General features: G+C 43.4%; 1 protein-coding gene across 1 annotated transcript in view; it reads right to left on the reverse strand.

The window, feature by feature from the left end:
* Window positions 1–8,330: 8,330 nt before the first annotated feature.
* THBS2 (thrombospondin 2) overlaps window positions 8,331–14,563 on the reverse strand; it is a gene marked incomplete in the record, with an annotated part of 874,147 nt that continues 867,914 nt past the window's right edge. Inside the window, 1 exon segment of the mRNA XM_029594286.1 lies at window positions 8,331–10,316. Within this exon segment, the coding sequence (XP_029450146.1) occupies window positions 10,309–10,316 (8 nt within the window).

The following is a 14,563-nucleotide window of genomic DNA, read 5'->3' on the forward strand; positions in this document are numbered from 1 at the left end:
AACCGGTCCTGCTGTTGCCCCCGAAGGAGTCTGAACGGGTCCTGCTGTTGCCCCCGGAGGGGTCTGAAGCGGTCCTGCTGCCGTCCCCGGGGGGGTCCGAACCGGTCCTGCTGCCATCTCCGGACGGATCCGTACCAGTCTTGCTGTCGTTCCCGGAGGGGTCCGAGCCTGCCGCCTTGCCCCAGGAGGGGTTATGCACTGCCTTATCGCCCCAGGAGGGGTTATGGACTGCCTTATTGCCCCAGGAGGGGTTATGGAATGCCTTATCACCCCAGGAGGGGTTATGGACTGCCTTACTGCCTCAGGAAGGAGTTGAACCTGCCGCTTTGCCCCAGAAGGGGTCTAACCCTGCTGCCTTGCCCCAGGAGGGGTTATGGACTGTTTCACTGCCCCAGGTGGGGCTTGTGTCTGCCTTGTCACCGGAGGAGGGGTTATGGAGATCTGCACCGACTCTGCTGCCCCAGGAGGGGTCTAACCCTGCCGCCTTGCCCCAGGAGGGGTTATGGACTATTTTGCTGCCCCAGGTTGGGTTTGTGTCTGCTTTATCACCCCAGGAGGGGTTATGGACTGCTTTGCTGCCTCGGGAAGGAGTTGAACCTGCCGCATTGCCCCAGGAGGGGTCTGACTTCATTATTGAGTACCCCCTGCAAAGATGGGACCCAGGAGGAGGGGGAGGCCTTGAGGGGGGGGGGGGGGTACTGTTATGGCTATGGCTGCTGTGCAACCGCCTCACCACGAGGGGTCCCTCTAGAGCTGGCTCTCCTGATGGGCCCAGTCCATCTCCCTTGTTCACTCTATGTTCTGGACTTCCCTTTATATCCCTGCCTGGCAGTTCCCTCAGTGCTTCGGCATCGAGCTTGCCTAGGCTCCCTGCTCTAGCCTTCCTTGCTTGCTATGCGTGTGGTCCTTGGGCCCTGCTTTGCCTTGCGCTGTGTGTGGCCTTCGGGCCTTCTACCCTGCTTTGCCTTGCGCTGTGTGTGTGGCCTTCGAGCCTTCTACCCTGCTTTGCCTTGCCTTGCGCTGTGTGTGGTCTTCGGGCCTTCTACCCTGCTTTGCCTTGCCTTGCGCTATGTGTGGCCTTCGGGCCTTCTACCCTGCTTTGCCTTGCCTTGCGCTGTGTGTGGCCTTCGGGCATTCTACCCTGCTTTGCCTTGCCTTGCGCTGTGTGTGGCCTTCGGGCCTTCTACCCTGCTTTGCCTTGCCTTGCGCTGTGTGTGGTCTTCGGGCCTTCTGCCCTGCTTTGCCTTGCTTACTGCGCGTGCGGTCCTCGGGCCCTCTGCCCTGCCGTGTGAGTGAGGCCTTCGGGCCCTCTGCTCTGCCGTGTGAGTGAGGCCTTCGGGTCCGCTGTCCTACCGTGTGCGTGTGTGGCCTTCGGGCCTGCTGCCCTGCCGTGGGTGTGGCTTTCAGGCTCTCTGCCTTGCCGTGTGTGTGTGTGTGTGTGGGGGGGGGGGGCCTTTGGGCCCTCTGCCCTGCCGTGTGTGTGTGTGTGGCCTTCGGGCTCTCTGCCTTACTACTAGGTACCTTGACCCAGCCTGAACTCTGACACTGTTGCCTGCTGCCTGCCCTGACCCAGCCTGGATCCTGACACTGTTGCCTGCTGCCTGCCCTGACCCAGCCTGGACCCTGACACTGTTGCCTGCCGCCTGCCCTGACCCAGCCTGGACCCTGACACTGTTGCCTGCCGCCTGCCCTGACCCAGCCTGGACTCTGACACTGTTGCCTGCCTTGACCCAGCCTGGAATTTGACACTGCTTCCAGCCTTACTCTGCTCCACTGTCTCCATCATCAGAGACTTTCCAGCCATCCCTATCTCTCTCCACCTGGAGCCGCCCTTCTGGGTGGTGTTCACTACACCAGAACACAGCCCGAGCGTAACATTCATATTCCATTCTGGTTAAATTATTCATCGTTTTATGTGTTACCGGGGACTTTTTAAACCGATCTTTTTTAACCATTTCTATGAATGTATGGATCACCTGGTCTATGGGTCCCAGGGGTAAACATTTGGATGGGCGCGCAACCACCGATTGATCTATAGATGATGTTGCCATTGATGTTGAGAAAAATAATCTTATTCTCAATTGTCTTGCAAAACAAAATAGATATTTCTCCCCTTCAAATGCAGAATATCTGTTAGTGGGAGCAAATGACAATCCTTTATTCAAGAGGTCTTCTTGTGTTTCTATCAATGGTTGTGATGATAAATTTATGACTCCTGTTTTAAACTCTGTGTATTCATTTGAAAGTAAATAGTTGGCCTTAGCTAGGTCAGTAGGCGGCAACTAGGGACATATTTAGGTCGGACGTGAGAGGAAACTTACAAGAAAAGAAACTTACATCATAGCCTTGGTTGGGAAGAATTACAGAGACTGGTTAATGGGTGTTTAAATATGTGCAAAGAGAAAAGGGACGCTTTGAAACATCAAAAAGAAGGTGGTTCCAGTAGAGGGAGGAATAACATACGAGGATGTGAGTACAAACAGAAATGTTTTAAAATTGTTGGATGTGTTCAAATAGATGAAGTATAAAGACTAACAGAAAGACTTTTAATAGGGCTCTTCAATGACCCTGAAACAGACAACATCGAAACTCAGCCGATGTCGGGCAGTCGGACCGGACTCATGATAAAGCAGTAAAAAAGAAATGGGAAGGACCAAGGTCCACAGTAAAAATGGAGCTAATTAATTTGTTATATAAGTAAAGCAAATTGAGTGGGTCGGGCAAACTGAAAAGGACAGCCTGGATGGTACATAACTTAGAAGATTTTTAAAGAAAAAATAAAAAAATGAAAAAACAAAATTCAAATTAAAAGATTTTGATTAAAATTAAATATGGTATACACTAACATAAAAGATAACCCAACAGTGGTTTTCATGAGGTTAAGTGTTACCGAACATAAGAACACATTCACTACAAATTCCCCATGAGTGGTTTTTTGTTTATCAGGTGGACCCAGGCAAAGCATAGGCTGGTCAGGAGCTTCAACTTTACTAGCCCATGTTCTCCTCAGGTTGAGCCTTTGGGTGCTGGGACCAGCAGGACTTAGGCGAAGGTCTCTGCTGAAAGCTAAGGACATGGTCCAAGAGCAGCCTATGGTCAGGGGCAGGCAGCGTGCAGGCAAGTTGGGAGTTCATGCAAGGGATGAGGCAGACAGCATTCAGATGAATTCAGAGTCCAGGTAAGGATCAAAGCAGACAGCTGTCAGGCAAATCAAGAATCCAAGCAAGGGTCAAGGGCAGGGAGAGGAAGAAGGACGGATAGGGTGGAGACAGGATGGGCAAGCAAGGCTGAAACAGGCTAGGCAGATGAAGGCTGGAAGCCTCACACACATGCTCCAGGGGCTGACCAATGGCACCTGTAGCCCCTGTGACATCGTAAGGGCAAGGCTATCGATGCCATTTTGAGTCATAGCAGGCCGGACAGCCCGACGGCATGGAGGGAGAGATCGCTCGCGGGACCCTGCTGGACCACCAGGGACTTTTAGTAAGTCTTGGGGAGGGATCGGGATGGTGGGGGGGGGGGGGGGTGTAAGAAAATAAAAGTTAAGGGTTGGGGTGGGTTGTTTTGGGTTTTTTTAAATAAATGTGCCCCTCCCTCCGCACTAACCTGAAAAAAGAATTTTCCCCGAAGCTCGGGGAAAATCCATTTCGTAGTTCAGGTCCCCTCAAACCACAACGAATTAGATTTAAATTAAATACAGTATGCACTAACATAAAAGATAACCCAACAGTGGTTTACATGAGGTTAATTGTTAACGAACATAAGAACACATTCACTACAAATTCCCCATGAGTGTTTTTTTGTTTATTGTGTAGTAGAGGGGATTTGAAAGATCAAGAATTGTTGTGGTGTTTTTACTGGGTTCACCTGATGGCAGTGAGGACCTGCATTGTTCCTCCCTTCATGTAGAGTTGATTTCATCTCAGCACAAGGGTGCAAAGACACAACACACACTACTTTATATTTCTTGGTAATGTTTTATTCATTTTAATTTGGCCCTTAAGAATAGAGTATTAGCTCTTGAAAGCTAGTCAAGAAATGCATTAAGAGGTGAATTTTAAAGCCCAATGAGCGCATTAATTAAGGGATGTGTGAAGAAGATGGGCTCGTGTGCCCTGAGCGGTTTTTAAAAGCCACCAAGATATACTTGTATCTTCCACAGCATGCACATATTGAAAGTTTTCAAGAAGGGGTGGGGCATGGGCATGGTATGGGGGAGGTCATGGGCTTTTCAGGGTGCGAACCAGAGGTGTGCCTGTAAATACTGACATGACCCAGCATGCAACTAGGCTCCCTGCTGTGTAACTTTACTTCTGCTATAGATGCCGTGCAAGTTAAAATTTAAAGAAAACTATCCAGATCTGCTGGGTTTTAAGGGTCAGGACTAACTGGGGAGAGTGAATGTTGTCAAACCGGGGGGGGGGAAGGTTAGAGGACCTATCTCTTGACTGGGAGAACTGATGATGAACTAGTAAATCTGGGAATGGTGTTGTTGTATGCCCCTTTTAATATTCCCCAATGTATGCAGTAGAAGCAGAATATGCATGCACATGAGTGCATCCACTCAAAAAATTGGTGCACACGAGCGCATGGCCAGACTATTTTATAACAGGCATGTATATTTGCGTGTATGTTTTAAAATGGCTGCTTACCTGAGTGCGGACTGACTTATGCACGCAAATATGCACACATGCGCTGGTTCGAAAGTTACCGGCTCTGTTTATCTCATGAAAAGGTATCACCTTATGTATTTTTTTTTTGTTTTCGTCAACTTCTAATTGTGTGCATTGAAATATCTAACAGGCTTTGAAGCTCCTCCCTGGAGCTTCAAATCGTGACCCCTGGTTCCGTCCAAAAAAAATCAGCAGAACCAGGGGTCACGATTTGAAGCTCCAGGAAGGAACACTCAGAACCAATGTCAGGAAGTATTTCTTCACGGAGAGGGTGGTGGATGCCTGGAATGCCCTTCCAGAGGAAGTGGTGAAGACCAGAACTGTGAAGGACTTCAAAGGGGCGTGGGATAAACACTGTGGATCCATAACGTCTAGAGGACGTGAATGAAGACTGGGTGGCTCGCGGGAATGGCCGGCTACTGCTTAGAGTTAATACCCTTATTCAATAAACATACACACGGTAAATGCGACTCCAACATTGCTCTAAGACTCCAACATTGCTATAAGCTTCAACAGCAAGAGGAAATGTGGAAAAAAGGATTTGCATTCACAAAAAGCAGGGAGTAGCTGCTTGTTATGGCAGTTACTACCCCGAACCAAATAAGCCTGATGCGTCACTTTCAATGCATAACCAGCATAGCTCTTTCCTTCAACGGGAGGGGAGAAAGACTGAAACTTCACACACAACCAGCATAGTTCTCTGCTTCAACGTCAGGGGAGTAAGTCTGATACTTCACTTTCAGTGCATATCCAGCATAGCTCTCTGCTTCAACGGGAGGGGAGTAAGTCTGATACTTTAGGCATATCCAGCATAGCTCTCTGCTTCAACGGCAGGGGAGTAAGTCTGATACTTTAGGCATATCCAGCATAGCTCTCTGCTTCAACGGCAGGGGAGAAAGTCTGATACTTCATGCATATCCAGCATAGCTCTCTGCTTCAATGGCAGGGGAGAAAGTCCGATACTTCACTTTCAGTGCATATCCAGCATAGCTCTCTGCTTCAACGGGAGGGGAGTAAGTCTGATACTTCACACACATCCAGCATAGCTCTCTGCTTCAACGGCAGGGGAGTAAGTCTGATACTTTAGGCATATCCAGCATAGCTCTCTGCTTCAATGGCAGGGGAGAAAGTCCGATACTTCACTTTCAATGCATATCCAGCATAACTCTCTGCTTCAACGGCAGGGGGAATGAAGAAAAATGGATCTATATACAGATAGCAACCAGCAATGACCAAATTACATAGTCTGGGTAAACAAATAAGCATGGGTGTAGCTTGCTTATTGCGGCGGTTACTACCCCTAGTTAATCAAGCTAGATATTTCACGTAGTTGCAGCTCCAACACTGCTCTCTACATTAACGGTGGGGGTGGAAGGGAAATAGAACCAACAGGTTACTAAGAGCCAAGAGTAACAGATAAGTATGAAAAAAAAAAGTGCGAAGCTTGCTGGGCAGACCATTTGGTCTTCTTCTGCCATCATTTCTATGTTTCTATGTTTCTATAATGTACTAGAAGGTAGCATTTCCCACTGAGAGAAAAACTCAAGGAGAAACGATCATACTGCTGAAAGAGTAGAAGTACAAAAGGAATGTGATTAAATACTTTTACACCTGGAACAAACTTCCAGCAGAGACTGTAGGAAATTATAAGAGACAAAATTATAGAAGCATTTCCAGGGGTGTGGGTATTTTCATCAGGGTTGGAAAATAAACCAGCAAGGGGTGAATTTTCAAAGAGTTACATGAATAAAAATTAGTATATACATGCATACATAGCTAGTACTCGCATAATCACTATTTTATAAACATAATGCACTTTTGGTTTCATGCATATAAAGGAGTGGTCTGGGGGCATTCCAGGGTGGGTTTAACAGTTACGTGTCATGTTTCTATTTTGTAAGAGACTTTCATGCACATATTTGGCAACTTACTCGTGTGATTTTACACCTGCTAATTATCTTGCATAACTGAAACCAGACTTCTTTATTGTGTACTATGGGCTGGATGAGAGGTCTAGGGGACCTAAGAATTCAGGCTGAAAAATCAGGGTCTTGATGACCTGGAAAAGGACTGGGTGATCAGGTGGAGGAATCTGAAAACTGGTCATTTCAATTCTGCACATTTATTTTAAAATATACCAACTTCTGTCCATAAATCGGGTTTTATGCAAGTCCTATTTTATTTTAGTGCATAAAATATATGCATGTATATTTTTAAAATAAATAGGAAAAGTATGCACATTCAATATATTGAAATATTCACTCTCAATGTATTGCATGTATTTGCGTGTGAGCATACACACGTGTATTTTGTGGTATAGAAAAATGCCTATTTTATAAGAATGTGTGTCTGATATTTATGGGTTATAAAATACTATCACAGATCTCTGCGCGGTCATACATGTGCATATATGCAGCCATATGGGAGTTGTTTGAAAGTTACCCTCATAGGTTGCATTTTTAACTCTATGCACATTATTTTCCATGATAAAAGTACTCACAAATTGTTATTTGTTATAATGTAAGCCGCCCACGTGGCGACAGTTTTTTACTTCACTGTACACCGGTGTGATATGTATTTTATACAGGAACGTCGGTTTATAAAAACTAAAAATAAATAAATAAATAAATAAATAAAAGTACTCACAGGAAAAGCAAGTGCAAATGTCCATGGCTACTTTGTACCTGTGGCAAGTTTCAAAGTGAAAGTACTTTTGTTTTGAAAACTGGGGCATAATCTGCAGGTAAAATTTGCCTGTGGAATTTGTCCCAAAATGCAAACTTTAAAGCTTGCCCCTTTAGGGGTGGATTTTCAAAGGGTTACGCGCGTAACCCCGAAAACACGCTCCTGTGCGCGCCGAGCCTATTTGCATAGGCTCAGTGACACACGCAAGCCCCAGGATGCGCGTATGTCCCGGGGCTTGAAAAAAAGGGTGAGGCGTGGGCGGTCTGGGGCGGGGCGGGGGCATGGCAAGAGGCCTCCGAAGGCCTGCTAGGCCGGGGGATCGCACGCCGGCACTCGGCTGGCACGTGCAACCTATGCCTGCCCAGAGGCAGGCGCAACTTAAATAATAAAGGTGGGGGGAGGGATTTATGTAGGGTTGGGGGGCAGGTTAGATAGGGGAAGGGAGGGGAAGGTGCGGGGGGGGCGAAATGAAAGTTCCCTCCGAGGCCGCTCCGATTTCTGATTTCGGAGCAGCCTCGGAGGGAATGGGGAAAGCCATCAGGGCTCGACGTGCGCAAGGTGCACCTCCTTGCGTGTGCCTACCCCGGATTTTATAACATGCGCGCGGCTGCGCGTACATGTTATAAAATCAGGCATAGATTTGTGTGCGCTGGGTTGCGCGCACAAATCTATGCCTGCACGTAGGTTAGAAAATCTGGTCCTTAATGTTTTGTACCTTCCTAAGGCATCAAAATTTCTGTGAGTAAAACAATAATCATTGTGCTAAGTATTAGTAAATTCAATGACCAAACACATAAATATGGAAATTGTCAATCAAACCACAAATTGTCATGTTTATATTTTCTAAAAATATTTAATAATTTGTAATCAATTAACTAGTTTGTGTGGGCATTAGAACCTGTGGATATATACAATTTTTTTATGAATTAAAATAAAAATTTTGCGTATAGTAAAAAAAGGCAAGGAAAATGATTTTGAAACCTTTATAATAGTTTATTTCCTTGCATAATTCTTCCAAAGTATAGAAATGAGGGTCTGACTTAATGGAGGATTTCTAATTGTGAAACTTTGTGTAAACAAATAAATTATTATTTACAATCTTTGGTAAAACAATATGATGTTCATTGAATTCCAGAGAAATGGAAAATATCACAATTTATTTACAGTTGAAAATATTGTATAATCTCAATATTAACATCTTTGTCTGTATACCGATTTGAAAACAAAACAAAAAAAAAAACACATCCATAACTCTGCTGACATTTAATGAAGTCTTTCCCATTTATACCTGGAAATACAATTTAAAAACAATCCAAATTATGAATACAATGAGCTTGAAACTTTGTGTAGAAGAGCAGTTTTAAAAGCAGAATAGTGATACAGCATTCATTTGCAATAAACAATGTGCATTCTTCAGAAAAAGTATAGTATTTGTCTCTTTTTGCCTTACAACCAGACATGAGATATGTTCTCATAAACTTTTATCCGTCAAAAAGAAATGTTATCAGCAAAAGTTTCCTGTGTGGAGAAAACTTACAAAAACAAACAAGCTAAAAAATGTTACTATAAATGAATAACTGTTGTAAATTAATGGATTAAACAACTGGTATCCCATAAGCATTCAAAAAAGGAATTTCTATGTACAGCAAACTTAGGTCAAAATATTAAATTCTACAATTATGCAATAGTAGGGTATCAGATCTTTCAATGTTTCATCAAGGGAATGAAAGCCAAGATGCTTTCAGTGAAGCAGAATAAAGCTGTTCACATAAAAAAAAAAAGTTCTAAACTGCCCTGAAAGTTTTTTGGTTGGTCTAAATGCAAGCATAGGGGAAATGATTATGTTCTGGCCATGAAATAATTTTCTAAGTACAATGATGTTAGATCCATTTTTGGGTGTGCATAGAAAAAATGCTGTTTCATGTTTAGTTTCATTTTCTGTTGTTTTTCTGAGGGGGAGAATTTTAAAATGTCCTTTTGTTCATTTTGTTATAGTGGTCCCAAATTATTTTAGCATGTTAAATGCATGCTACAATGAAAGAAACACAACCTGATTACATTGATTTTGGTGTCATTTTTGCATGGGAAATAACACAAAATGAAACAAAAATGGTTATTTTCTGTTTGTTTTAAAATGCCAGCACCTCTCTAGTTGGCTCTGCATTGTTTGCTATTGATGTGTTTTACTTTTTTATATCAAAATGTGTATTAATAATGCAAGTAGGATACTGATTGAGATCCTATTTGTAATGCTTGAATTAGTCTCCAGCTTGTACTTTTGTTGTTTTCTAGTCTCACTACAGATCTGAAGAAATATGTAGTTCTATTCCTTACTTCACTATTTTGTTTGTGCCATATTAAAATGCATATTGATGTACATAATTTGTTACTGCAATTCCAACAGTGAAAATGCTAAATGTACTTACAAATACTTTGTGGGTCATCACCATTGTTTTAAGAATATGATAATATATTTTATTTAAATTCTGTAATGTGCTATATTGACAAAACCAAATGGAAATATTTGTTTTAACATTTTTAATTGTTAAAAAATGACTGATATCCAATATCTCTCAGACATACAAATGGTCTTGTACTACAGCATATTTGGATTATTCTTACAATGGTCTAATAAGTATTGTAACAACCTGCAAAGAATTATTTAAACACAGAGGACCTGACTCATCAAAATCTTTTCCTATAGACACAGAATAGGTGAAAAACTTTAGCAAAGAAGTCCAGAATGTCATGTTTTGAACTTTAGATATCAATTTGGTTTTGCTTCTCTGGTCGGATGAATGTTTACGTACAGGTCTTCTTAGTCCTAGCTCTCAGAAGCAGCTGTGAATGGCTAGTAAAGGGCAGTGGAGAAGACTGAGAAAGCAGTTGGGATTCCAGGATGGAATGAGGTTTCTAGGTTGTTCAGCAAGTACCTTTACTGGTATCCAGCTCAGAAATCTAAAACAAAAGATAATAAGGATTTATGTAAACTTATATGGCATAGAACTTAAAATCAATTGCAAATTAGATTAATTTAGGATTATGAGGCATAAAATGAAGTAATTGGTCAAATGTAAATACAACTGAAATAAATTGAAAAGTTATATTTTAAATCTTTTGCAGATTATTTCATAAAGGCACAAATCCATTATTTCCATAGGGAGGGTAATTTTCAAAACATTTTATGTGGATAAACAATAGGCATATTTTTATTTGCAGAGAAAATCAGTGTTCCTGAGTGGGGTGGGAAGGTTAGGGGTATAAAGAGTGAAAGTACATGCGGAGATTTGATTTTCAAGCTTCTGCACATACTTTTCTCAGCATACCTGACCCACACAAATAGGGAGTTTTCATGGGGTATTTCTTTTTGAAAATGAGCTTGCAAGCCTGTGAGAAATCTACCAACAATAGTTCACATTCATTGAGAGCTCGATTCATCCACCTTCAGGACTATGCAAAAATTCTGGTAGAAATATATTCACTGAATTTGTAGAATTAATCCAATTACATCCTATGTTAAAAGGCTTTAAAAATCTTGGAAAAATGACATAAACCCCCTTTAAGCTGCATTTTAGTAAGACTCCCGCTAGAAGTCAGCCTAATTTCACTATACATAAGTTTCATTCCTTTTGGGATTTATACATAAAGAGGCAGATTTTAAAAGGGTTATGCGTGTAACCCTTTTAAACCCCTCCTGTCCTGCGCGCGCCAAGCCTATTTTGCATAGGCTTGGCGATGCGTGCAAGCCCCGGGAGCGCATATGTCCTGGGGCTCGGAAAAAGGGGTGGGGCGTGGGCGGTCCAGGGAGGGGGCATGGCCAGAGGCCTCCAAAGGCCTACTAGGCCGGGGGATCGCGCACCGGTACTTGGCCGGCGTGCGTAACCTACGCCTGCCCAGAAGCAGGTGCAACTTAAATAATAAAGGTAGGGGGGGATTTAGGTAGGGCTGGGGGTGGGGGGGAGAAAGGAAAGTTCCCTCCGAGGCTGCTCTGATTTCGGAGCGGCCTCGGAGGGAACGGGGAAAACCATCGGGGCTCCCCTAGGGCTCGGCGCACGCAAGGTGCACAAGTGTGCACCCCATTGCGCGCGCTGACCCCGGATTTTATAACATGCGTGCGCGTGTTATAAAATCGGACGAAGATTTGTGCTCGCCGGGTTGCACGCACAAATCTACACCTGCACGTAGGTTCGAAAATCTGGCCCAAAGTTAGAGAACATTTTTCATTTAGCTCATGCACATAAAATAGCACCACATGCACTTTAGTTTATGCATGCACCCTACTTTTCAAACAGCCAATCAAGTACATTTTAAAAGTGCGCGCATGCGCCCATAAACGCACATATTAGGCACACGAGCAAAAATAAATTTTATATCATTTGTGAGACTACTCCTTGAATACTGTATTCAATTTTGATCGCCGCATCACAAAAAAGATATTGATGCACTGGAGAAGGTACAGAGAAGGGCGACCAAAATGATAAAGGGGATAGAACACCTCCCCTATGAGGAAAGGCTAAAGAGGTTAGAACTGTTCAGCTTGGAGAAGAGATGGCTGAGGGGGTGATATAATGGAGGTCTATAAAATCATGAGAGGACTAGGACAGGTTAATGTAAATTGGCTGTTTACTCTTTCAGAAAACTGAAGGATTAGGGGACATACCATGAAGTTAGAAAGTAGCACATTTAAAGCAAATTGAAGAAAATTCATTTTCACTCAATAAATAATTAAGATCTGGAATTTGTTGCCAGAGGATGTGGTTAAGGCAGTTAGCTTGTCTGGATTTAAAAAAGGTTTGGACAAGTTCCTGGAGAAGTTCATAAACTCTATTAGTCAAGTTGACTTAGGAAATATCCACTGCTTATTACCGGCAATGGGGTATTTAATGTTTGGGTTCTTGCCAGATACTTGTATCTTGAATTGGCCACTGTTGGAAACCAGATGCTAGGCTTGATGGGCCCTCAGTCTGACCCAGTATAGAAACTTCTTATGTTTTCATTTATTTGTATTATTTGTTCATTTGTTTCCCATTAAAGTCAATGGGGGAAGCAATGCAGCCAATTTTGGGCTTTCAAATTGGGTTTTCTAATAATCTCTAATGAAACTTGTAGGCAGACTTCATCAGAAAGGTGAGGGGTACTCCAAAGTGGCAAAACTGTGTCAACATAGCACCAACGTGGAATGAATAACCCAAGGACCCATAATGGGGAGCATAGTACCAGCAATGGGAGGAGTTCACCAAAACACTGTGAAAGGAGCAAAGCAGGAGCAGGAGCAGCCAGAACCCCCAAAGGCAATTTCAAGAGAGGCAAAGGGTAATAACTACATAGGCATGAATTCTCCAAGACCACACAAGAGGGGCAAAGTGGCACCAAGTGTGGCATGAACAGCTCAAGGCACCATGAAAGGGGAACAAAGTATCGAAAGTGGCAGGAAAAACCCCAAGGCAGAGATAGAGATTCAAAACAGCAAAAAGAATTGCATGAATACGTTAAAACACCATGAGAGGCACAAAGCTCCAAATGAGAGGCATAGGCAGCAATGGGTACAAAACCCTGGGCAGGGAGAAGCCAGAGGCAATCCCTGGAGGAGGCCTGATGTCATTTTATCACAGTTTCATTAAGGGAAGAGGCTGGCATTTCAGGCTTGGAGTGGGTCTTCCCCTTGCCATGGTATAATGTCAGCTCTGTCATCATCATCTGCCTCCTCCATCTCTTCTTTAGATAGAGGAAAATCAGGGGTGCTTGAATTATTAAATCTTTCTAGTGCCTTTGATTTAGTAAATCATGAGATTTTAGGAGATAGATATTATCAGCTTGGGTTGAGAGGTACTGTACTTAGTTGGATTTCATCTGGCAGAACTCAAATGATACATAGAGGGGAGCAGTTTGTTTATGTGCAGAGTAGAGGTGCCTCGAGGTTCTTGTTTTTTGCCTCTACATAGAAACATAGAAGTGATGACAGAAAATGACCAAATGGTCCATCCAGTTTGCCCAGCAAGCTTAAGGTAACTGTGCAGGTTATTCCCATGTTTCTCTTATGAGTTGTAACTGCTGCTCCATGCAGTTATCCCCAAGCCTTATGATACCCAAAAAAATTGCTGCTAGTAACATTTTTTTACTGGGTGATGAGTTTTCTTTAAAATTCAGACAGTATTGCTTGATGTGCTCTGCTTATGGATTTGGCCATACAAGCAGTCCTGCGCTTTTTCCCTTATGTCTGTGCATCAGTACTCTGGACCGTAGAAGTCGGGCCCTCTTAGTTGTTGTCTGTAACCAATTCACCTTTTCTCCTGCTGTCAAAGTGGGGAACAATGTTGCAATTGCATTAAAAGCATCAAGGTATATTGGTTAAGGGTTGTAATCTCCATGCCTTCTGTTAAGGGTAGTAACAGCTGCACCAACAAGTTATCCTTCTGTATGCTTTTCTCATTTCTGTCCTCTGGCTTTTAGAGATCCACAGTGTTTATCCCATGCCCTTTGAATTGTTTGACTGTTTTAGTCTTCACCCCCTCCTCCAGAAGGGCATTCTCTCCGAGAAGAAAAGGTTCCTGACTATCCTCTCCATGAAGAAATATTTTCTGATGTTGGTTCTGAGTCGTCCCCACTGGAATTTCATTTTGTGACCCCTAATTCTAATATTTTCTTTCCAAAAGAAAAGGTTCAAAGTTTGTGCATCATTAAAACCTTTCAAGTATCTGAAGGTCTGTATAATACCTCCGCTGCATCTCCTCTCTTTCAGGATATACATAGTCAGATCCTTCGGCCTTTCCTCACAGGTCTTCCAATACAGAACACACACCATTTTGGTTGCCCTTTTCTGGACCACCTCCATCCTGTCTCTTTTTTGAGATATGAACTCTAGAACTGAGCACAGTACTCCAGGTGAGGCCTCACCAAATACCTGTACAAGGGCATTATCACCTCCTTTTTCTTATTGGTTATTCCTTTCTCTATACAGCGCAGCATTCTTCTGGCTTTAGCTATAGCCTTGCCACATTTCTTTGCCATCTTCAGATCACCAGACACTATTCCCCCAAGATCCCTGTCTTGGTGTGTGCACATCAGTCTTTTAACCCCCTCCCCCCCCCATCACATACAGCTCTTTTGGATTACCTTACCTCAGATGCATAACTCCACAGTTCTTGGCACTGAAAAATGAGTGGCGAGGACTTGGGGGTGGGGCTGGCCATTTGTGGGCAGGAGTG

The sequence above is a fragment of the Rhinatrema bivittatum genome, chromosome 3 (assembly GCF_901001135.1).
Source record: "Rhinatrema bivittatum chromosome 3, aRhiBiv1.1, whole genome shotgun sequence".
Taxonomy (NCBI): domain Eukaryota; kingdom Metazoa; phylum Chordata; class Amphibia; order Gymnophiona; family Rhinatrematidae; genus Rhinatrema; species Rhinatrema bivittatum.